This window comes from Arachis hypogaea, chromosome 8 (genome assembly GCF_003086295.3).
Source record: "Arachis hypogaea cultivar Tifrunner chromosome 8, arahy.Tifrunner.gnm2.J5K5, whole genome shotgun sequence".
NCBI lineage: Eukaryota > Viridiplantae > Streptophyta > Magnoliopsida > Fabales > Fabaceae > Arachis > Arachis hypogaea.
The window spans coordinates 48,774,581-48,799,919 of record NC_092043.1 but is presented as its reverse complement, the minus strand read 5'-3'; the positions used below and the strand labels follow the sequence as shown (position 1 = coordinate 48,799,919).

General features: G+C 30.1%; 2 protein-coding genes across 2 annotated transcripts; both read left to right on the top strand.

The window, feature by feature from the left end:
* Positions 1-9,518: 9,518 nt before the first annotated feature.
* LOC114924369 (uncharacterized) lies at positions 9,519-9,875 on the top strand. The gene has a single exon (XM_029288777.1). It carries the CDS (start codon positions 9,519-9,521, stop codon positions 9,873-9,875), a length of 357 nt encoding a protein of 118 aa, XP_029144610.1.
* A 9,294-nt stretch (positions 9,876-19,169) lies between these two features.
* Positions 19,170-20,224, top strand: LOC112708031 (defensin-like protein 1). Its single transcript, XM_025760126.2, has 2 exons — positions 19,170-19,324; positions 19,862-20,224. Exons 1-2 carry the CDS (start codon positions 19,261-19,263, stop codon positions 20,026-20,028), a joined length of 231 nt encoding a protein of 76 aa, XP_025615911.1. The 5' UTR covers positions 19,170-19,260; the 3' UTR covers positions 20,029-20,224.
* The last annotated feature ends 5,115 nt before the right edge of the window (positions 20,225-25,339 follow it).

Genomic DNA, 25,339 nt, shown 5'->3' with positions numbered 1-25,339 from the left:
GGAAAATTTGAGAGCCGATAGCAAAGAGATAGACGCCCGAGTGTCTCTTCCAAACTCAAATTCAACTTCTTTTTTCTTTTTTTAACAAAAGATTTCAACAGTAAAACGGAGCTTATTATAAGAAAATCATAAAAGGACTCAATTTTGTTTTGTTCACCTCCGTTTATAAAACTAAAAAGAGAAAGAAGAAAAGAAAGAGATTGCAATAATAATATGCATGGATTGGTTTAATTTAATTGTATTATTTAATTAGTGTTCTAAATTTCAAATACACGTTATAATGATCTGGAAAAAAAATACACATGTTACATAGTTAATTATTTACTTATTATGCATGAAATAATAAATTATGAGTAATACATTAAATTGTTTTTTATGCGTTTTTACTCGAAAAATTTAATTTTAAATAAATTTTAATTATTAAGTCAATTACTAACATTTTACTTCGTTAGGCAGATTAATTATCACGTAAAATTCTTTTAAAGAATTTGACAAATCAATTTTTAATAAATGACTAATTTGAAATAAAAATTAATTTTTTTAACAAAATAAAATTTTCAAGAATATATTGAAAACTAAAATATTTCAAAAAAAATTCTTAAATATCGATTTGAGTATTCCTCATAAATAAATTAGCACTTTTTTTATGATTAAGACTAATAATTATATTCAAGTAGGTATCATGTGATGAATAATCTTAAATTCCAAATTAAACTATTTAAGTAATTTTGTTGAATTAAAAAATATGTTCCATGCAAGAAATAATCTTATACTACCAATTGATAGTGGACTAGTGAATTTGTGAACTTGATTAATCTATGGCCATGAACATGAACAATATTATATTGTCAATTAAGAGTAAACTTAAATTTTCTGTTCAATTCACATACTAATCAAAATACGAATAAATTCGATTTAAATTAGTTAGAATCAAGTTTAAAATTATATTTTTAATTTGATTTTAGATTTTATAATTTTATTATATGAAAATTAAGTCCATGTTAAGGAAAATTTTAGTGTTTATTTTTTTAATTTATTTCTTTGATTTAAATTATCGATCACAAGTTCTTTGAAAAAACAATAAAAAAATTTCTATAATTATTTATCCTCTTATTTTTATCTTTTGGTTTTTATTTTTTTTTTCTTTTGAAGTAAAAAAGTTCAACACAATCCAGTGGAACAACAAAAATACAGAAAAAGAACTAAACAACAAAGAATAAATAAAAAAAAATCTCAATTCATAATCATTTTTAATATTACTATCAACAATCATTAGGATCAACTCCATTTTACTTTTTGTAGTTTATAAGCGACCTTTTGATAATTTTCGTTTTTTCTTTTATTCTTAGATTTTTTTATTTTTGATTTTTTTTTCATTTTATTATGTAATTATAAAAAAAATAAGTAAAAGAATACAAGAGAAAGTAAAAGAATGTGAACTTATTTTACAGTAGAGGACAAGGTCTCATGTTTATTGATGAATAATAAAAGTTTTATTTTTTATTTATTTTAATTTAAATAAAAAAATATTAAAATAAAAGTTTGATTTTTTTTCATTTTGAATGAACTATTGAGTTCATCTATTCTGTTTATATAAACTACTAAGTTATCATGTTATTTTAAGCACATTGATCTAAATAGATTCCACAATATTAAATATTAATGTTACTTTCAACACTCAACAATATTGGATAGATTTACAGGATAAAAGACTCCTCTATGGGAGTAGCTGCCATATTTATTACTCGATTTTCTAAACTGGGGTTTCCGTGCCAAAAAAAGGAAGTAAAAAGCATGCACACTATTCTGACGAAACATCGAATAAGTTATGGTGCTTTAAAAGCAACTTCAACTGTAGAAAAATTTTGAATCTTATTTACTGTGTGTTAGTAAAAGGGGAGAATTTATTATTAGAATAAATTAAAGGTTTTTTTATCTAAATATACATATAAAATGCTTTAATTCCCAAAATATGTATTGTTTAAAATTTTTTTTGAAAATATACACTTTCATTTTTTAGCCGGCGTTGCGAAGTAAAATTTAACTCCATTTCACCTTAGATGCCCACGAAATGGGCAAATCATATCAAGTTTAGCTCCCACGAAATGAGTTGTCTATTTTTTTAGTGACAGCAGCAAATTAGGAGGAACAACTCAGGAGCACCAGGCGCAAAATGAGAGCACTGCAGAGGTAAATTGGACACTCCATTAATAACAAACTTATTCTACTTTTCAAATTTGTTTCGGTGCATCAATTTTCAGTTTTTCTAAATGCTTATCTATTCTCTTTTTCCACTTGCTATATGCTCTATTTCAATCCTTCTTTTTCCTTTTTGTTTGACATATATATATTTGCTTTTAAAAAAATTTTGAACGATTTGTGAAACACGTTGGAGAGGATAAAAGTGTGTTTCAGTGCTTTTAACGTTGTTCTTTGATGTTTGGCAATTTTTTTTCTGAACGCCAACGTGATTCTGCATCCCAAAAACTTGTTTACTAGAAGCAAAAAATTATAGCTTCTGCGTTTATATTGAAAATTATAGCAAAAAATTAAAACTTGTTGCTAGTTATTATTGGTTTTTTCATAATTTTTTTAAATAAATATTGAGAATATTAAAAAATTGTCAATTTTTATATGTTATTTTTAATTTCATAAATAAATATTAATTTTTATTATAATAATAAAAAATTATAATATATTAAAATAGAGTACTATAAAAAAATACTATATAAAAAATACTAAAAATATATATAAAAAAATTAAATATACTTAAAAAATAATATTATAATTTAATATTATATTTTTTTAATAATTAATTAATTATTTATCTAAAAGTGATTTTAACTAATATTATCCATACAATATTTATTTTATCAAAATAAATTTTAATAAAAATTACCAAACATGAATTATGTTGGCACAAATTCATTTCTACCCAAAATCAATTCTACAAAATCATTTTCATTAAAACTCTAGTTTGTGCAACGTAAATCCAAATACACACTAAATTAAACCCCACACATCACCAGCTTTTTCTTTCCCCTATAGTACATAGTACATACATATCAATAAAGTTCAGTTTGAAACATCCTTATATTTATACAGTCACGACATTAGGCGAACTCCTTTAATTAGTTTCCAAAAATAAAATATTGCAATTCAAGGAGCTAGGAATAGCCAAAATAGGATTAATAGAGAAACAGATCCATTTGAGATTCGGCTAGCATGCATGTGTTTTCTAAGTAACCAAGTGATCAGATAATAAGATCTTAAACATCATCACTAACTAACAATAACAATAAGAGGAAGCTAGATTAGTCAAAGTTTTGCTAATAAATAAAAGGAGGGGAAAATCCACAACTAACGTAACTTTAGTACCGAAACTAGGGGAGCAGGGAGAGAGCTAAATGGAATTGGGCAACTCACCTTCGCAGTAGTCCCATTTCGCGTCTGGCACTCCGGAGTTGTTCCTCCCAATTCACTGTTGTTACTAAGGAATTAGGCAATCTATTTCGTGGGAGCTAAATCTGATATAATTTGTCCATTTTGTGGGCACCTAGAATGAAATGGAGTTAAATTCTATTTCGCAGACGGCAGCCAAGAAATGAAAGTGCGTATTTTTAGAAAAAATTTAAACTATACGCATTTTGGGAATTAAAGCATTTTACATGTGCATTTAGGTAAAAAAGCGTATATATACATATACATATATATATATATATATATATATATATATATATATATATATATATATATATATATATATATATAAAGTAGGGCAAAAAACTGAAATGAGCCAAGTGGAGCTCTTTTTTACTCAAATCCGCCAAATGAAATTTTGCTACAACATTCCACCAGATATCATATTTATATAATTCGAAACAATAGGAATCGAATTAGGTTAGCACGTAATTCGAATTGAGCAAACTCGAATTACTCATTCAGTTTTTCACACATAATTCGAGTCAATAAGCATTGAATTAGGACAAAAATTCGTTAGTAATTCGAGTCTAGTACTATCGAATTAAAATAGGGTAGTTCGAGATGTATTAACTCGAATTAGTAGGTGAGTGAGTGAGGAGAGGAGTTCGAGTCTTATTGAGTCGAATTACTTAATTTTGGGCATCCAAAGTAATTCGAATCGAGTTGCCTCGAATTACACCGAATTCGCCTATTTAAAGAGTTCGAACCAAGTTCATTCGAATCACTTTCTCATTCCCAAACCCCACCAAATCCCAGAGAAAACGACCAACCTTTGGTTCGAGTAAGACCGGAGCGCCGTATTCAGGCGATGGGGGACGATCCGGGGAGGCTTTATCGTTTGGATGGAGTCGCTCATATCGCCGGGGTGATCAACGACGAGGTTAGTGGTCTCTGATGTTGCGCTGTAGCTAGTGTTTTCCGTTATGGTAGTGGTTTCTATGAGAGTGGTTTTATGGTTGTGGTTTTTAGATATTGGTTTGATGAAAGTGGTTTTATGATAGCAGTTTTTGTTAACGGTTTGTGATAGTGGTTTATGTGATTGCTAGTGGTTTAGGACATTAGTTTAGGGTAGTGGTTTAGGAAAGTGGTGTTGGGCAGTGGTTTATGTTAAGGGTTTTTGATAGTTGGTAATGTTAGTGTTAGCGGTTTATGATAGTGGTATAGGCTAGTGGTTTTTTCCACCGGTTTTTCTTAGTTGTTTCTGTTAGTGGTTTTCGTGAATGGTTTTTTATAGTGGTTTGTTTGACCGTTTTTTTTAGTTGATAATGGTTTTTGATGGTGGTTTTTTAGCGTACTTGTTTTTTGTTAATGGTTTCTACATTTGGTGAAATATGTTGGTTTAATATGTCGAATCGAAGGATTAATTTTTTTGTTTTATATTAAATGAATTGTATAAGGCTGTGGTTCGTGCGAATGTTCTAACTATGCGGTTCATCTACTGTGCAGCCACGGCGTTGCATATCTAGCTGTAGGCGGCAGCAGGGGATGCGTCTTGATGAGCGGTACGTTCCGTACTTGCAGATGGCTAGCTTGTACCATCTTGCAAGGCTGAACGACAGATGGTTCCAACTAGACGAGCCTTTAGTCAGTGCATTCATCGAGAGGTGGCGGCCTGAGACGCACACCTTCCACATGCCGTTTGGAGAGTGTACCATAACGCTTCAGGACGTCGCATACCAGCTTGGATTGCCCGTGGACGGTCATTACGTTAGTGGTTGCTTGACAGACTTCCACCTATACATTGAGGGTGGGAGGCCGGCTTGGACGTGGTTCCATGAGTTGCTCGGTGTCTTACCTCCTGAAAACCAAATTCAGAAATTCGCAGTCAACTGCACATGGTTTCAGGAGACATTTGGGGAGTGTCCCGACGGGGCTGACGAGGAGATAGTTAGGCGCTTTGCCCGTGCCTATATCATGATGTTGTTGGAGACGCAGCTGTTTGCAGACAAGTCTGGCAACCGTATACACATCAGATGGCTACCCTACGTAGCTAGACTTGAGCAGATGGGTGGCTACAGTTGGGGGTCGGCGGCACTGGCATGGTTGTACCGATGTATGTGCCGAGTCGCCAATAGACATGTCGTGAAGTTAGCAGGGCCGTTACAGTTACTGCAGTCTTGGATCTTTTGGAGGTTTCCTTCTTTTAGGCCTAATGGGTATGATGCGTTTAGCTGGCCACTTGTGTCGAGGTACCTTTATTGTTTTGTATTATGAATCGATTTGGTATTCACTTCCAATTATGCATGGAATTTCATCTCCTGTGTCTTTACTCACCGATGCATTAACTAGATTAACTTACTACGCAGGTGGTCCGGTTACAATCCTGGGATTAGCAACAAGGGACCTAGGGTGCAGATGGCTCGCCTGAAGATCGACTTGTTGCAGCCACGGGATGTAAGTACGCTGACTTCATTTTTATGTTCGGTGGTTGGTTATGTTTATATAGTCTTATCGATGTTATATTGTATTTTCAGTTCATATGGATGCCCTATAGCGCACTCGACGTCATCCAGGTTGTCCATCCGGAGGTGTTGGAGCCTAGACATACGATGTTATGGCGGTGTGTGACGTCCCTGATATATTTTGCGGTTGTTGAGTGGCATCAGGTGGATAGAGTGTTACCGCAGTTTGGCGGTGTACAGCCCCCACCTCGTCCCGCCCTGAACATCAACTTCTTGATGTCGAAGGACGGGAGAGGAGGTGACCGTTGGTTCCCGTCCCACTTAGCTGACTGGCATCTTCACTGGCAGGAGCGTGCGGATCACATTTTACAGTTCGACATTGTGGATGACCCAAGGCCCTCTCGTGAGTTCTTGACATGGTGGCATCAGCACGGAAAGAGATTCCTGTCGCCAGAGATGTACTTGGGGGATCCACGAGGTATTCCCATTCCGGATGAGGCCACTCAGAGGGGTGCAGGCCGACTTCCTGAGTTGGACATGGTCGCCGATGTTCCTGACAGACGTCGAGTTGAGCGGAGAGCCCGAGTCGGGACACGCCGTTTGCAGCATGATGTTGCGTGGCTGGAGGCTGCCATGGAGGAGGACGACGATGCAGGAAGGGGTCGCGGGAGACGACGTGGGCGAGGAGGCAGGAGGAGGGGGGCTGATGCCAGAGGTGATGCCGTTCAGCCAGGTAGGGGTGCAGCAGGAGTAGGTGAGGCAGTCGAGGTGGATAGGCCCCATCAGGGCGGGCATGGTGGTGAGTGGTATGGATCAGGCATGGGAGATCCCTCGACGCACACTGACGCTGGGCTTGGAGGAGGACCTCTCGGAGATTATTTCGTCGGTGTGCCTGGTGACGATCAGACGCTTCAGGACAGTACTCCATAGGTGAGCCCGGGCTCCATGTTTCCAGACTTCCTTGCTGGAGATGGGATCGTGGCCGAGTTTGGTGGACCACATTTCCTTGAGGACATCCGGACCATCATGCAGGAGGATGAGGCTGCACGTGGACGGGTTCAGACGACAGGGACACAGGCACCGTTGGATGTAGATCTGAACGAGTCTACCACGGTGGCTCCGGTCCAGGCTTTTGCCCTGGGTGGGACGCCAGCATCCGCACATACTCATGGGTCACATTCAGTTGCCGGCCCGTCATCATCTAGACCGGTACTTGTCCCGCACAGGGATACCGCAGAGGATGCTCTTGATGACGACAACGACTCGATTGAGGATGAGGAGCCACTGATTCGGAGACCTCAGAGGACGAGGGTTCCACACCGTTGTTTCACCGGATCACATCTCTTTAGATGATTTAGGGATACAGGTGTATGTCGTTTCTGTTATGTTTATGTTATGTACCTTCGTTGTTGGTTATCATTGTTATGTATGGTTTCGTTAATGTATTTCTTTATCCAGCATTTAACTTTGATGTTATGTTATGTATTATCAGTCATCCCATGAGATCCTGTGTACTTTGTTAAAGTAAGTTTACTCCGTAATTAGAAAGAGATTCAACAAACAACTGTGGTGCGAGTTACAAGTTTCATCACTTAAAAATCACAACTCAGTTTCACTTAGAACACTACTTCATAACTGGAGAAAAATACAGCTGGTGATAATAAAATAAATAAAAAAAGACGCACCGACGCTCCTACTCATTCCCAGCAGTCCCGGTGGATCGTCTGGCCTGCGGACAACTCCGACGAGTGTGTCCTGGCTGCCTACAGAGGCCACATCTCTTTGGCCGGTTTGGATCTGCAGAGGCCACATCCGCTATCGAAGACTCAACCGAATCAACCATGTGCACCCATTCCCAAACTCAGAACACTTTCCCACATACCTGCGGTAGTCAGACTCAACGACCTTGTACTAGACCCCTCGGCGGATGCTGTAAGTCTTCACACTCAACAGCGTCTCGTCTTTATCCGGAAATTGTTGGCCAACCTGGAACTCCGTCATACCTGCAGACCCTTCCATATCTCTAGCTCCAAATCCAACGGCTGCCAAGGATTATCGTTTTGCCTCATTGCATCCAGGTCCAACGATGAAAAATGTGGTGGGTACTGTTGTGTGCCAGAACTAGATCCACCTGTAGCTCTTCTCGGATCAGTAGTTCCAAGATCGGTCTCATCAGCGATCATATCCGGCTCGACATCGTCGTCATCTGGATCATCAGACAAACCCTCGCCAACACCAGCCGGTGTAGGACACTGCTGTTCGGCCGGAAAATGTTCCCCATCTTGAACCTCGTATCCAACATTGCCGCTGAGATCAACAGCAAACGATGGGGAGGCAACAGGCTGAATCGGTCGCTCATACACAGGAACGGATGACGAAGCAACCGCAGGTCTCGAGCTCGAGCCGGCAACCGTGGCTATAGCATTGGGAATCCGGTTCGAACCGCCAGAGCTAGATACCACGCAACCAACTTTGCCAACAGCTCTGGTGTCCTTACCTCGGGAAACTGCCTAAGACAAAGAAACATGACCTGCAAATCCTCATCACTCCCGATCGTGAAACAATCATACTTCACAGTATCATGGAGCACCGTCGTTGGGATGCGGTAAAAAAATTTCTTAACCCTTTTAACTCCTACCAGACCAAGCTTCTCCAGCACAGAACTAACAAGATCATTGTAGGTGGTTGTTGGCCTCACAATAATACATAGGGGATCTTTATCAGTGAACTTCACGCCAGACCGAGGTTTCCTCTTAACCGTGCCTCTGTGGTGTACCAGCACTAGAAAACTATCCTCAGTGGCCATCTCTCCTCTCTGTTAAGAGCAACCTGAGTTCACAGCATATATATATAGAGCTCCGGTTCATTGTAATTCGAATCAACTAATTTCGCACTATACACATATAATTCGAATCAATTGATTTCGAATTAAAAAACCTCACTAATTCGAAACAACATGTTTCGAATTATGCACACATTCAGCCAATCTTAGTAATTCGAGTTTACTTAATTCGAATTACTCAAAGTTAATTCGTGACAAGTTGTTTCGAACTACGAGGTGATCTTGCATCATGTAATTCGAGTTAAGTAATGTCGAACTACATGTGATCTTAATTCGATTCTAATCGTTTCGAATTACATAATAAGTCGTTCTGGTAGAATGGTGTCTACGAATTCAATTTGGCTGATTTCCGTAAATTCTCCACTCCCATGGCTTAATAAGGTTTTTTGCCCATATATATATATATATATATATATATATATATATATATATATATATGTAGGTATGTATTGAGTTGACAGTTATATATATAGTATACTTCATATACATAACACATTTAACGTTATATATATAGTATACTTTACATTTCTAAATATGGCTATAAATTTTGATGATATGTTTAACGAGGCTTTGTATGGTAAAAGAAGTCGGCAAGATAACACAGTCATAGATAATTGGATCGATGAGTGTTTACTCTAAGATTCAGAAGAAGAAGATATTGATAGAAGCTATATCCCAATTACTCGTAGATGGATCAACAGAGATGAGAAGCAGGACATGATCGCCTTTTTCAAGATTACTTTGCAGATAAATCAGTGTATAATGCTGACATTTTTCGACGGAAATTTTGAATGAGAAGACATGTGTTCCTTCGGATAGCAGACGCTCTCTCAAACGTCTATCCGTATTTCCAACAGAGGGTTGATGCAACTGGAAGAAGAGGCTTGTCGCCACTCCAGAAATGTACCGTTAAGATACGGATGTTAGCATATGGCGTAGGAGCTGATGCTGTTGATGATTATGTGCGCATAGGCGAGAGCACTACAATTGAATACTTGGAAAAATTTGTTGAAGATGTCATTTCGGTGTTCGAGGATGAAAACTTGCGAAAATCCAAACCAAATGACGTACAACGCCTGCTACAAATGGCGGAGGGTCGTGGCTTCCCTAGCATGTTGGGTAGCATTGACTACATGCATTGGCAATGAAAAAATTGTCCAAAGCCGTAGAAAGGTATGTACATGAGTGGTTATCGTGGGGTTGCAACCATAGTACTTGAGGTTGTAGCATCTTCAGACCTTTGGATATGGCATGCGTTTTTTGGAGTTTCTGGTTCAAATAACGATATCAACGTGTTAGATCGTTCTCCAGTGTTCGATGATATTCTAAATGATCGTGCTTTGGAGGTAAATTATACTATTAATGGTAATAATTATACTATGGGATACTATTTAGCAGATGTTATTTATCCTGAATGGGCCACATTTATCAAATCAATCTCAAAGCCACAAGGAGAGAAACGCAAGTTATTTGCACAATACCAAGAAGGGCAAAGAAAAGATGTTGAGCGAACATTCGGAGTGTTGCAAGCACGCTTTGCAATTATACGTGATCTAGCTCGTTTTTGGGAAAAGAAGAAGCTTGCCAACATAATGAGAGCTTGTATTATATTGCATAATATGATTGTTGAGGATGAAAGAGACACTTATGCAGGAAATTTTGCTCAAGACTTAGAGTATGATGATGTCAAAAATGGCTTATCACAACCTCAGCTGGGAGAAGAAGATTTCGCACCATACCATCAATTTCTCCAACAAAATGTCCAACTTCAAAATAGGCAGCAGCATAGACAATTGAAAGAAGACTTGATTGAACACATATGGCAATTTCACAATGCTTGTCGTCAACTATAAAGCTTGATTATGTTTTTCTTTGTATTAGTAATTTTACAAATTAGTGTAACCCCGAATTATATATTGTGTATTATTATTATATATGAATTTATTTAATATTAATATCTTTTAATAGTAAATTGTTTTTAAATTTATAAATTTAAATTATATTATTGAAAAAAATTAATTACATTAATTTTAAGTATTTTAATTAATTAATTAAGTGAGATTACAACAGGGACTAAAGTTAGTTCCTCCTAATGGAGAAGAGAGAGATATTTTGAGTTCCTATTTATCGTTTATAATGCAAAACTTGATGTAGAGTTACTTTTTTATAACAGGTGGGCCAGAAACTGAGATGAGTTCCTTACTGAAAATGGTCTAATGTCTTAATAATAGTACTAAGAATTTTTGAATTCACACAACTCATGGGTCTTCTCATGAAATGGCAGACATATATATTTTAGGATATTCAAATTAAGTGAATGCTATAGTGAAAAAAATAAAGAGATAAAAATCCATTCTTATAAATAGTTAGATATTTATTTAAAAAAATATAAGATAAAGTATTACTTTGGTTTTTAATGTTTGGGTCGAATTCTAATCTAATTCTTAACGTTTCAAACATCTTATTTTAATTTTAAAAAGTTTCAAACGTTCTATTTCAATTCTAAAAAAATTTTAATCGGGTTTAATTTTGTCCCACTACTGAAAAACTAATAACATTTGATTTCGGTGTATAAGTAAAATGAATTCATCAACGATCATTAATATAAAAGTTTTTTCTTTGATTTTGAAACGTTGATAATTTATTATCAGGATTTAGAGTTTTGAACAAAAAAAAATAGATAAAATACTAAATTGGTCTATATGTTTGGGGCTAATCCTGTTTTGGTCTCTTTAAAGTGTCCTATTTGAATTCAAAAAATTTTATTCAACTTTAATATAGTCTTACCGTAAAATCAATATTAAATAATTAACATCACCGTTTTGCTAAACTTTAATGTCTTTTTCTGAAGAAGAGATACAAATTATGAGAGATACACGATCAGCAGCAAATGCATCACGATGAGCACATTCAAGCACATAAAAAATATCGTTGAGAAGTCGCTAATTCTAATTTTCAAGTAATAAAATTAAAGCCCTAGATGTGGAGAAGAAGTTGAATCAATATTCAATTCTTTAATCCAATACTCTCAATTAGTTTAAGTAGGAAAAGAAATTGATATTCTCGATATACGCTTGAAGTAAACTATATTCTTTGAAAATGGTGAAAAGAGATAACGTGTAAAAATAAGAATTTATATCAATAATAGTTGTCATATGAATAAAAAATATATAATAAAAATATAACATTAAAATACTAAAAAAATTATATCAGAACACAAAAAAATAATATAAAAAATATTTATTATATAAATAAAAAATATAATAAAAAACATAAAAATAAAAAAAGAATATTAAAAATAATAAAAAATTAAAATATTTATCTTGACAATGATGGAAACAAATATAAAAAATTTTGATAAAAAAATTTAAAATCAAGAACATATACAAAAAATTATTGAAAAAGTTTGATGGTTACTTGCATTTTTTTATAGAAAAAATAAACAATAAAATTGATAAAAAATAAATAAAATTTTTATCTAATTTTTTAATAATAATCAACTTTTCTCAACGTGAACTCAAAAACTAGAATATTTAACTTCACCAAATGCACCCTAAGAAAAGTTGTTCATGACACACCCTAAGAGAAGTTTTTTTTTTTTGTACAATGGAGGTCCTAAGGCCAGGAACAAAACAAAAAACAAAAAAAATTAACGGGGAAAAGAAACCCCACTTCTATCAGCAAATAAAATAAGAGTGGTCTCTTTGGGAGGATGATCCCAAGTAGCATGCTCTCTGTTTTGATTTAGTAGCAAATTTGCAATGCTATCAGCTAATTGATTAGCCTCTCTATATATGTGTCGTATGCGCACTTGCCAATCTCTGTTGAGAAGCTCTTTAATTCTTCTAATCGGGCGAGTTAGTGTTGGGTGGCGTTTTGGAGGGTTCTCCATCAAATTCACAGCTGCTTGGGAGTCTGTTTCTAGCTCAATCCTTCTAAATCCTTTCTTCCATGCTATCTCCAGTCCCTCTCGTATTGCTGCAACCTCCGCTTCTATTACCTTTGCATAGATCAGACGTCTAGCATACCCATAAACCCAATCACTATCTGCATTTCTGAAAATTCCAGCACAGCTAGCTTGCCCAAGATTACCTCTCGAGGCCCCATCTGTATTTAGCTTGATCCAACCCTCTTGAGGTGGTTTCCAAGAAACTGTCAGAGATTTTTCATGCTGATTGTTCTCTATTCTTCTTCTGGCATCTCTGATTTCTCTCGCTAAGCTCCTTATTTTCATCTCTTTGATTCTTAAGGGGGTGTTTATATTGGAATGTATATATTCATTCCTAGATTTCCAAATAAGCCAAACAGCCGTGACAAAAACGTCCTTCCATTCTATATCATCATCAAACCCCATATCCATAGTCATGTTAGCAATAATCCACTCTTTCAAATCAAGATTATAAAACATACCAATATTCTACGATTTCACCAGGCAATTCCACACTGGCGATGACATGGGACAGTCTCGAATAACATGCAAGGGAGTCTCAATATCATTGTCACAACTCATGCAGTTGGGATTGTTTCCTCTACCCCATATTGCAGTTCTGGAAGCTGTTAGAACAGCATTATGAGCCAACTGCCAAAGGAACACCTTCGCTCTTTGTACCCCTTTCCAGTTCCAAATCAATTTCCATATTCGATCTGAGTCATGGTCGCAATGGGAAAGAAATTGATAGGTATGTTTGATAGTAAACTCACCTTCAGGATTGGGTCGCCAAAAGAGAATATCCTTGCTATCTTCTTTTGAAGGAGGGGGAGTGCTTCGAATTTTATTAATGACACTGTCAGGTAGGAGGATATTTAGCTCTCTAATTTTTCAATTTCCATCTGCATCTACATAGTCACTTACTGGACGGTTTTCTTCTTCAAGAGACAGGATTGGGGATGCTAAATTGGCTAGTAAGTTATTGGGTTCCAACCAAGCGTCTCTCCAAAATTTCGTTGCCTCACCATTATCAAGCAGGTAACCTGTGTTGTCCTTGATGATGTGCCGTTTGGCTACAAGATTTTTCCACAATATAGAATCACCACTGGTAGCCATAACATTTTGCATAGGATTGTGCCCTCTCCCATATTTTCCAATCATAATTTGAACCCAAAGAGAATTGGGTTTGGTCACAATTTGCCAGCCTCTCTTTAACAAAAAAGCTTCGTTTACTTGTTCTAATCTTTTAATCCCCAGACCTCCTTTCTCTTTTGATTTAGTAATTTTCTCCCAGCTAACAAGATGCACTTTTCTTGTTGAACAATCATGCCCCCATATAAACGCTTGTTGAGCTTTCTCCACTAAGAGAAGTTATTCATTGGTTTACCAGAAGTCCAGAATAGAAAATATGATGACAAATTAACAAATGAAAAAGAAAGTTGTTCATACTATTATCCAAATGATCAAAGCTATGGCCCAAAGCAAGCTGATCTACCAACAATGGACTATATCATATCAAAGAAATCAGCCCAAAACTGACTAAGAAGCATTTAAGGAGATATGGTCAGTAAAGAAAAAATTATCACTAACTTTTCAAAGCTATCCCCTCCATTATTTATGATATTATCCTTATAAGGGGTAGTTACCATAACTTGAGAAAAAATCACCCTTTACTTAGAAACGAAGGATTCATGAGTGATAACCACCAAATCATTACTTTTTTTTATATAAATATCCTATTAAATTTAGATATTTTTTAATTTTAATTTTTTTATAAATTTATTTAAATTCTTATCAATTTAAACATCCTAATATTTACAAATACTCCTAGTTATTATTTTAGAACTGACATAAAAATACACCAAACATTTTTACTATCATCTTTGATCTCTTTTACAAAATCCAATTTTTTATCATTCGTTTTAAGTATGTTTCGGAACAAGAAGAATGTATACTATTATCTTTTTTACGAAATTTTGCTAGACTAATTAAAATTTTGGTAATAAAATTTGAATATTGATAATTTTATTAGAATAAAAAAATCAATAGGAATAATAATGCAAACAAACGGATAAAATAGTTCTCACGCATAGCTAACAATATAAATTGGTATTGATGTAGCTTTTCTTTCTTTGATCCAAAATAATAATAATAATAATAATAAATATAAAAAACAATTTATTCTTCTTCTGAGTTTTAATTAATTTAGCTTGTCGCTTTATACTTTAAACTTTCAAATGAATTAGACTATTATTTCTAAGTTGGAATATATGGAATATGAATCAATTTTTCTCACATCTCCTGGATGAAAACACTAATTATTTGGTCAATAATTCAAAATTACACGGGGGTCAAAAGTCAAAACTCTACATATTTCTCTTTTGGTGGGAGGGGTAGGTTTTTGTCCTCGTTTTGGGCTCCGATTGCAAAATCCACAAACTCAAATGAATAAAAGCCCCAAATACTATCAAAGTTGGTCAATAAATTGGTACCTCTTTAAATTACTAATTGAGCGCAGATTCACAAAGAAATGTTTGTACAAAAACATGTATGATGAAATGTACCTTAGACAAAAAAATGTAACTCCTCTTGTTATAGATGCAACAATTTATTGGCTCGGAACAAACTCTTAAATAGAATTTAAATCTTCTATCAATTAAGAAAAAGTATAGATAGATAATAAAAATATTAAATAATGTGAACAATAGATATATCGAATGTTCAATTTATTAGGTGTGCGGATGCTTATCCTAATATTAAGATTTAAGTGGATAATTTAGAATGTAATATGCTTTACTTTATTAGACCAATTTTAAAATCCGTTGTTCACATTATTCACAAATGTCATTATCTACCTAACAAAGTCTATCAATTAATTCTCGACTTATCGAGTTAAAAATTATTGTAGAAAATCCAAAAAAAATTGCAACTTATGCTTGCATATATGCAAATTATCTTCTATCTTCCAACTAACTTGAATTAGTCTAGCGAATAACTCACTAGTTTACTTAACTAAGTGTGATATTTAAATTTGGCCTTATACATATAACAATCTATTTATCAACAACAAATCTTTAATATTAACTAATTAAAAATTAATTTTTTATACTTATTTTATATCCAAACAGTTCTTCATCAATTATATACTTATTGATATTTAATTTCGATATAATCTAATGGTAATTTAATGGTTAAATCGATAAAATATATATCATATAAAAAAAAAGATTATAAACATCATAAATCATCACTTCACTTAAATTGATATCTATATCATTTCATCTTATGATGGAAGAGATTTTGCTTCGCACTTAAGGGGTTTTCTTTTTTCCTTCTTTTTTTATAATTCTTTTAAGGATTATTCTTCAGATTGAATTGGCACGCTTACACGTGAATGTACTTACAACAATATTCCGAGCCACGAAGAACAATATAGCTGACACCAGTAGTGCAGGTACTCATAAGTTGTGTCTTTATCCTTTAGGAGTCACGTGATCATGCAAAAGCTTCACTTCACATACTTTTATTTTATATTGTTCGAATCCGTAAATATTATCATTTTATATTAATATTTAATCAGTAATAATTTATATTTATATTTATAAAAATTTATATATAAAAAATATATAATTTTTATTTATATTTAATAAATTATATATATAAAAATTAATATAATTTATATTTATATTTAATAAAATTTATATATTAAAAATAATTTAATATTTATACTAATTAAATATTAGTTAAAATTATTTCTATTTACGTTATGGTTGCTTCAATCCTCCGCTAATAACTTGGGATATCTAATGTTTTATTATTTTTTTAAATTTATACATGGATAAAAAGATGGTAATTTTTTTTTTAAAATGGGTCTGACGATTAATTACAATAATATGGCCTACAATTTTTTTTTTGCAGGATGCGAAAAACATCTATCTAGAGTGACCTATAATTCGTGGCTGATTTTTTTTATATAAAAATTATTGTTATATTATTTTTAGTTATAAAAAAGTGATATGTTTTAATTTAGTATTGAGATAGTTATAAATTGGAGAACAAATTTTGTATTTTAAAAAACTTAAAAGTTTAAAGTTTACAAAACGAATTGTAAGTTGAGATTTAAAAATTTTTAAAAATTAAAAATTCACAAATTGAAGTATAAGTTTTATATTTTAAACATTTTAAAAAATGAAAATTTACAAATCGAATTCTCCTATTTATAATTTTCATATAATAAAAAATACACACATTAAAAAAATATTACTATAAATTTAATATTAAAATTAAAAATCTCTCAATTCGTAGATTACCAAAACAGTCTTTTTACCATAAATGTTTTCACAAATTGCAAAAAGTTTTTTTTTTTTAGGCCCCATTTTGCAGGTTGCGAGAAACCCTTAAGCAATGACCAATATTTTTTGATATTTTGCAAGTTTCTTAAAATTTTTAACAAGACCTTGGCCAGGGACGAATCTACTCTTGAAATTGTGGGGGCAAGTATCTCTTATAAAAATTTGAATTTTTTTGGTAGTTCTTAATAATATAGGTTTAGTTGTCTCCATTACAAAATTAATTTTGTCCCCACAACAAAACTAATATAGGTTATTAACAATTTTTAATTTGCAGATATTTTTATGTTTGAAATAAGACCGAATAACAATTTTAATCTTTTAATTGATTGAAAAAATAAAAAATTTAATTCTAAGATCATATATTAGGTGCTGTGATATTGGACTTATTGAAATCCTTCAAAATTTTGAAATCTTAAATATAAAATTATCTTTAGTAATTTGTTGGTTAGATAATTTAAAAAGTAACTATATTTTACAAATTATAATATTATAGTATAATTATAAAAATTATCATACTATATATTTATCCCATTGTCAAAATTTGATTCGTTACTGACCTTGGCTATAAATACGACTAAGTGCAAATATTTTTCCAACATTGTGATCTCATTGTGGGTGTTGGTGTGAAAGCAGAAAACTGTAAAAGAAAGGGGACACTCTTTTATATATTTTATTAAGATATTGTAATTTCAATTTTATTTCCTAAGAAATGATTAATTATTTATTTATATTAATGTTCGTAACTGAAAATAAACTTGGCGACGAGGAGCCCAACAATGACCAGCAACAAAAAGAGCAACGGGAGTTCGGCCCAATTCTTTAAAGAGAAATTCTTGGATGTAGTAAGTTTTAGTATTTTTTAATTATTTGATTTATAAAAATATTAAATTATTTTTAATAAATAAATTTATTAATTTATATATACAAATTTTAAAAAATATAAATATAAATTATATTAATTTACAGGGATGGAACTAGAGCAATTATTTAAAGAGGACCAATGTAAAAATATAATTTAAAAAAATAAAATTAAGAGAGACTAATATAAAAAAGATTTAATTATGATATATTATTAGTGTAAAGTAATTTTATACATGCATTTAATTAAGTAACATCAAATTAATAAAAATAATTATTTTTTATATTGACTATGTAAATAGTCATAAAAAAAAACATAATTATAATTTTTATATATTAAAAATTTTAATTTGAAGGGACTATTACCTTTTTTCTAACACTAGTCTTCGTCTTTATTAATTTATATATGTAAAATTTTAATAATATAGATGTGAATTATATAATTTTTATGTATATAAAATTTTTGTAAATACAAATATAAATATAAATTATTACTAATCAAATATATTGACAACAAATAATATTATTTATTATCTATGTAACGTTGTTGAATATCCCAAAAACATCACACTAACAACGAAACAGTCCCAATTTTCAAAATCCATCGTTGCCTATACTAACTGGCTACCGTGTAAAGTGTAATAATAAAATGAACGCCACCTCTAGAAACAACATAAATATCAACAACGCTAAGACTAAAAAAATTCATTTGTGTTATAAAATTATTTTTTTAATTTAAATTAATAAAAAAATACATAAATAATTATATTTTTAATGTAAAACTTTTTGAATTTATATAAATTAAATTATTTTTTTGTGATGAATAAAAAATTAAATTTAAATTTTTAAATTATTAAAATTTTAACATTATATTATAATAATAATTTTAAAAAACTTAAAATAATAAAATAAAATACATAAATAATTATATTTTTAACCATTTATAAAAAAATATATATTAAAAGTTAATCTAAAAAACATAAATAACATTACTATTTACCTAATTGTCCATATGTGATAATAAATACCATACCTTTCATGTTCCAATTACCACTATATCACATATTCACATGTCATTAGTCATTACCTTATTATGGAAGATTCAAGAATGAAATTTGAAAGGTTTAATCTATATAGAATGCAGCAGAGAACCAGAGACATTGATATCTCACGTGAACATATATGGCACCCCACACAATAAATTTTAAATTTCAAATAAAGCCTCTGAACAAATTAAATATTAAATAAATATGTTGATTCATGCATGTCCCCAACCCCACTCAACAAAGGCATCGATCAATTCAACTATATATACCCAACACTCTCATTTCATTCACTCACAACAGAGAACAAGTTAATTAATTAATTTAATTAATTTGGATTAGCATTAGAACCATGGAGAGGAAACCATCATCACTTGGGTTGTTCTTCTTCCTTCTCATTGTTATCTTTGCTGCTCGTAAGATCTATCACTTTCTCTCTTCAAACAATTTAATATCTTCTTATTATCTTGTATATCATGGAGTCTACCACCATTATTGTTATTATTATGGTAGTTACTATGATTAAAAAGTCTTTTCAAAATTAAAATCATATTTTTTTTAAATATTTTTAAATAATACACAAAATTACTTAGTCACTATGTTATTACAAGTTTGGTAGAGCTAATACCTGAAAAAGAATTTCACATCAGCATTTATATGCCTGAAAAAAAACCTTATAACATAATAGAAATTTTTTGGAGTGGGCAAATTTTAGTATTTTTTGCCATTATTTAACTAATATAAATACTAAATAGTCTCTAATAAATAAATTTTATTAATTTATGTATATAAATTTTAAAAAATATAAACATAAATTGTATATTTTTTGTATATAAAATTTTTATAAATATAAATATAAATATAAATTATTACTAACTAAATATTATTTACTAAAAAAATAATATTTACTGGTCATATATTATTGCTTGTGACTCTAATTTATTGTGTTGTAGAAATGGTGGTGCATACAGAGGGAAGGGTGTGCCAGTCAAAGAGCCACATGTTCAAGGGTGGATGCTGGGGTGACCACAACTGTGCTCTAGTTTGCCGGAACGAGGGCTTTTCCGGTGGCCGCTGCCGCGGGTTTCGCCGCCGCTGCTTTTGCACTAAGCTTTGTTAATTAATTACTTCAACCGGTTATGGAATATAATATAATAATAATTTGGATGCAAATAAACTTGTTAATTAGTTGTTCTACTCATCCTTTTGAAGGGAGGGGTAGCTAGCTAGCTTGCTCTGTATGATGTGCATGTCTTTCAGTTAATTATTGAAGCAAATAATTAATCAGTGGCAGCTATATGATTTTAATTTTGTTAGTCGCTTCCAAATTTAATTAATATTCACAGCCTTTGTTTTATGAATATTAAAATAATGGTACTATTGCATAGTTGGAGGTAATTTTTTTTTCCGAAAATTAAAAATAAATTTTCTTTTTTAAATTAAACAAAAATTGTCTATTGTATTATAAAATATAAATATATATTAAGACTTGGTTGGTAAATGTTTTACTTTTTAAAAATAGTTTATAAAAAAAATTGTCTTTTAAAAGGCAGCTATTTAAAATTACTACGGGTGGTAAAGCGGGTTGGTCCGCTCCCAATCTGTCCCGTTCCGCTTAGGCCTGCATCATAAATGGGACGGGCCAGCCTGTCCCACCAACTAAAGCATATTCAAAATGTTAGTCCATCTCGCTTTATGGCGGATTGGCAAGTCGGCGTCTAGTTTTTTTAAAATAAAATTCATTCAAATTAATCAAAAAAATAATTAAAAAACTAAATACAAATAAAAAATAATCAAATTATAATATAATTTTTTCACATTTTTTTAATTTTTAACTTTAATAAAATTGTTTAAAATAATATTTGTCAATAGAATTATTTTTATTTTAAAAAATAAGTCACATAATTTGAGATATATACAAAATTTTAAAATAAAATAAATAAAGTTAACAACTAAAATAAGATAAAAACAAAAAATATTTAGAAATTATATAATTATTAATTTTATATTAGTAATCACTCTTTTATTTAATAAAAAAGAAAAATAAAAAACTTTGGCCCTGCGGGTCAGCCTACCCCTGCCAAAACCTGCAAATTTGATGGTGCGAATTTTTTTAATTTGACGGGTTACAAATTTTTGCCCAACCCGTATTTTTTAGCAGGTTCGACTCGTTTTGTTACTCCTAAAACTTACAATACTTAGGTTAGGTAAAATCAAATTAAAAATGGGTTTCCATAAACACAAGCACTACAATTGTGTTTGGTAAATTAGTTTTTAAAAATAAAAAAGACCATAGTAGACATATATATAATAAAGAATAATTACTTTTGTTGGTGCTAATAATTAATAAGGATAATTTTAAATATTTATTATTATATAGAATTATATTAGATTTTTAAATTTTGATAAGTATAAGTTAATTTTAAAAAGTTTGTTTTTAAATACTTTTAACTTTTAAAAATTATAAGTATAGATACATGAATTTTTAATTTACCAAACACAAAATGAGATGTTTGTGCTTCTTTTAAAAAATATAAGCTCCTCTCCAAAATACTTTATCAAATCAAGCCTTAATATATAATGTACAAAAAATTGCATATATTATAATGATAATAAGAAGAGTTATAAAATTTTTTTTTTATAATATGTGATAGTGAACTTTAAAAATAATGAATTATCTCAAAAAATATATGATTATAAATGAAGTATTATGAATAGGGAGATTCTATGATGCCAATATACTGACGCGTGGAGCTAAGGATAAATGTGAGTATGAGACTACGAGATCTGTGAAGTGATTCCGTTGTTTCCATTTTGATTGATTTGTAGAAAATAAATAATTCGAAGATAATCACTAATTTATAGATGATTAAGTAATGGACCAACTCTCCTTCATGTGGTGGGTTGTTTGATGTTGGTTAAAAGTAAATGAAAAAATAAAGAAGGTCCCAAAAAAAAAATAAAATAAAAAAGATTCTGAAAAAATCTCAAGTGGCTAGCTGAAAAATACGAACTAATGAGAACCACTGCACTTCAAACCACTGCTTCCTCTCATTTTTAATTAATTTTTCTTTCTCTGGTTTTTAAATAAAATATCTAAATACATTAAAAAAATACTTCAAAAATTACACTATAAACTACCATCTACTCAAAAATATCAATAAACAAATATAATTTATTTTTTAAAAATTGAATAATTTATTTATGAAAAATATTCATGAAAATAAATAAAAATAAACATAACTTCTTAGAATTGATTATATTTTACGATAAAGTATATAAAAAAAATTTTATTATATAAAGGTATTAGAAAATATATGAGTTATATTTAAAAAGAAACCAACTTCACAAAACTTTTGTTATTATTGTTGTTTATTTTTATTTTTTTATTTTTAAATAATTATATTAAATTATACACAAATTCTAATTTTTTTATAAATAAGTCTTTAAATTTAATATTAATCTATATATTATCTAATTAATTTATAAACAATATAATATTTTTAAATTTATAATATATAGTATAATTGATTTACGGATCTTAATCTAATTACTATAATTCTATTAGTAAACCCTAACCAAAAACCAAAAATTCTATTTCTACCACCATACTTTAAAAAATACTTTTTCTATTCTGGAAAATCAATGATTTCATCTAAAACAAAAACTGATTGTCATCCCACATTTCATGATATGCCTATTAAATTAAACTAAACTGAACTCTCTTACTAACTTTTAGATTTTCATCATAATCATGAATCAATATAACAATAATAATTCCCTTCATGCCACATTCATTGGTAATGTTAAATAAAACAAAAACCCAATAAATTATCCTTTATGATCCTTATGTACATTTCAAAATATGAGTTCCTAAGCCCACAAATCAATGGCCCATTAGCCTAACACCTAATTATAAAACTAATTCATGTATAATTATTCTCAATCGCAGAACGAATACTTTTCTTATTTGGCTGTGTCTCACAACCATTTCCACCCCACGTGTCGTTCTTTAGTATTGCCACACGAAGTCAGCATACTATGCTGAAAACATGTATAAGCACGGTAGAATTTTCCGAATGAATAATCTCAAGTTATCTTTCAAATGTTTATGAAAATCATTTTGAAAAATTTATGAAATTTGATTACCAAAAAAAGAAAGTGATGTACTGAAATAAAAGGCTAAAATTTATAATTTTTATGCACCCATAAATATATTAAGAATAAATAGAGAGATCAAATAATTCAAAAACATCGCTCTTGGTAAGGTCTTATATCCACAAGGACATATAAGATAAATTCTCAAAATTAGGAATCGATTTAAGCTCTATTTATATTATAAGCCTCTCAATTCGATCCTATATAACTCGATTTAAAAAATATATTTTTTTTTATTTAAATATAATATTTTGTCTTTTCATATTTCATAATATATATTAAATATTATTTATGTATTATAAATAAATTAAATTACTAACTTGGTGAATATTCGTGGTGCAGATAATGCTGCCTGTCCTAGATACATGCCAATACGTGTATGCACCAAATTAATATAAAAACAAAAATTATTATATATATATATATATATATATATATATAAATATAAATAAGGAAGATAGTAATTAATAATCTGTGATTAAAAAATCTCACATTATTTTACAATATATTAAATAAATTTTATATAATGTAAAGGACTTCTATTTATATATAGTGTTAAAATCTTTTATTAAAATTATTATAAAATTATCTATCTAAAATTTTTAATTAGAGAGATACATAAAAAAATAAAAAATATGTTTTTTTCTTTTTATTTGTCTTATTCTAAATTTTGTTTTAGATAATAATAATAATAATAATAATAATAATAATAATAATAATAATAATAATAATAATAATTAAATTTTAGACAATTTAGTGATAGAATATCATGTTATAAAAGTGTTTATCTAAAAAATTTTAAAGTGATAGAAAAAGTTAATAATTATATCTCAAATTAAAAAAAAAACGTCTCGTGTTATAATTTAATTTTAATTATTTTTCAACTAAATTATTATTCATTTGAAATATCTACCAATATTCAGTTACTTCCCCAATTACTTTTTCCCTCCAATTAACCAAATTGTCATTTGAGTTAGATAGAAATATTATATAAAGAATAATATACTTTAATATTTTTTCACACACTTTAAAAGTATTCTTAGATGGTAGTCCAAGTAATTTTCTCATACATTTTATTTAACTTTTAAACTATTTAGACTACCATCCAAAAACACTTTTAAAATGTGTAAAAAAATATTAAAGTATATCACTCTCTATATAATATCTCTATCGAACTCATATGTTATTTGTGTTAGGTCTTAGGAATTGAATAAAGTTAGCATCACCGACCCACGCTAGCTTTAACCACTCTTGCATTGTGATGTGTTCTCAATTCTGATCCTACTTTCAGAATTCCAAACAAATATTTTTCTTTTTTCACCCTATGAGCATCAGTGCATGTAAATATTGAAAATTTCTTCTTCGATGAAAATTTCAATTTAAATATTGTAGAGAAATATATTATTTTCTTTTACATAAATTACCCAAAATACACTTCAAATATTCAACCACACAAGAGGAGGAGAATAATAATAATAATAATAATAATAATAATAATAATAATAATAATAATAATAGATAAAAAATTGAAAAATTAGTATTAGTTTGATAAAAATGTCTAAATATAAGAGACATCCTTTCAAAAGGCTCTAAAATTCGATTGTAACTTATTATGTTGCAAGTATATATATAATTTGAATTTAAACTTTATTTATTACATCTTACTTATATGTTATCTTTTTAATTTGTTTAAAATAAGTTACTTAACAATGAAATACTGAAAGATTATTTTAGTGCTGTATCTAGATATTTGTACAACAATTTTGGTCATTTATTTATACATACTTCCAACCGAAAAGAAATTAAAGTGAAGAAATTACAAGGATGAGTAGATACCTCGAAACAAAAGGTATTTTGACTATTACCTTAAATAATAATTTTACTTTGTTTTTATTTTTAAATAAAATTTATTAAATAAAAAATTACTTGTATATCTATATTATATTGCATTTTGCTGACCAGTCTAATTTTGCATACTCTGACTACTATTAAGATATAGTATCAGAATTTTATATTTAAAAAATTTAGAATTTAATTTTTGATAAAAAAAATATAAGATAAATAAAAAATAAAAAAATTTATACAAAAAAAAAATTCAAACTGATCTAGAAAAAATTCTTACTTAAAGAAACATATTATTGATATAACTCTTTATATTACTTTCTCTCATTAGCTTAATTTTTAAGAAAAGTAGTATTATGATACTATGCAAAATTGAATTATTGTATGTAAAATTGTCATATAATACACAAAAACATAAACTCTTCTGTTAT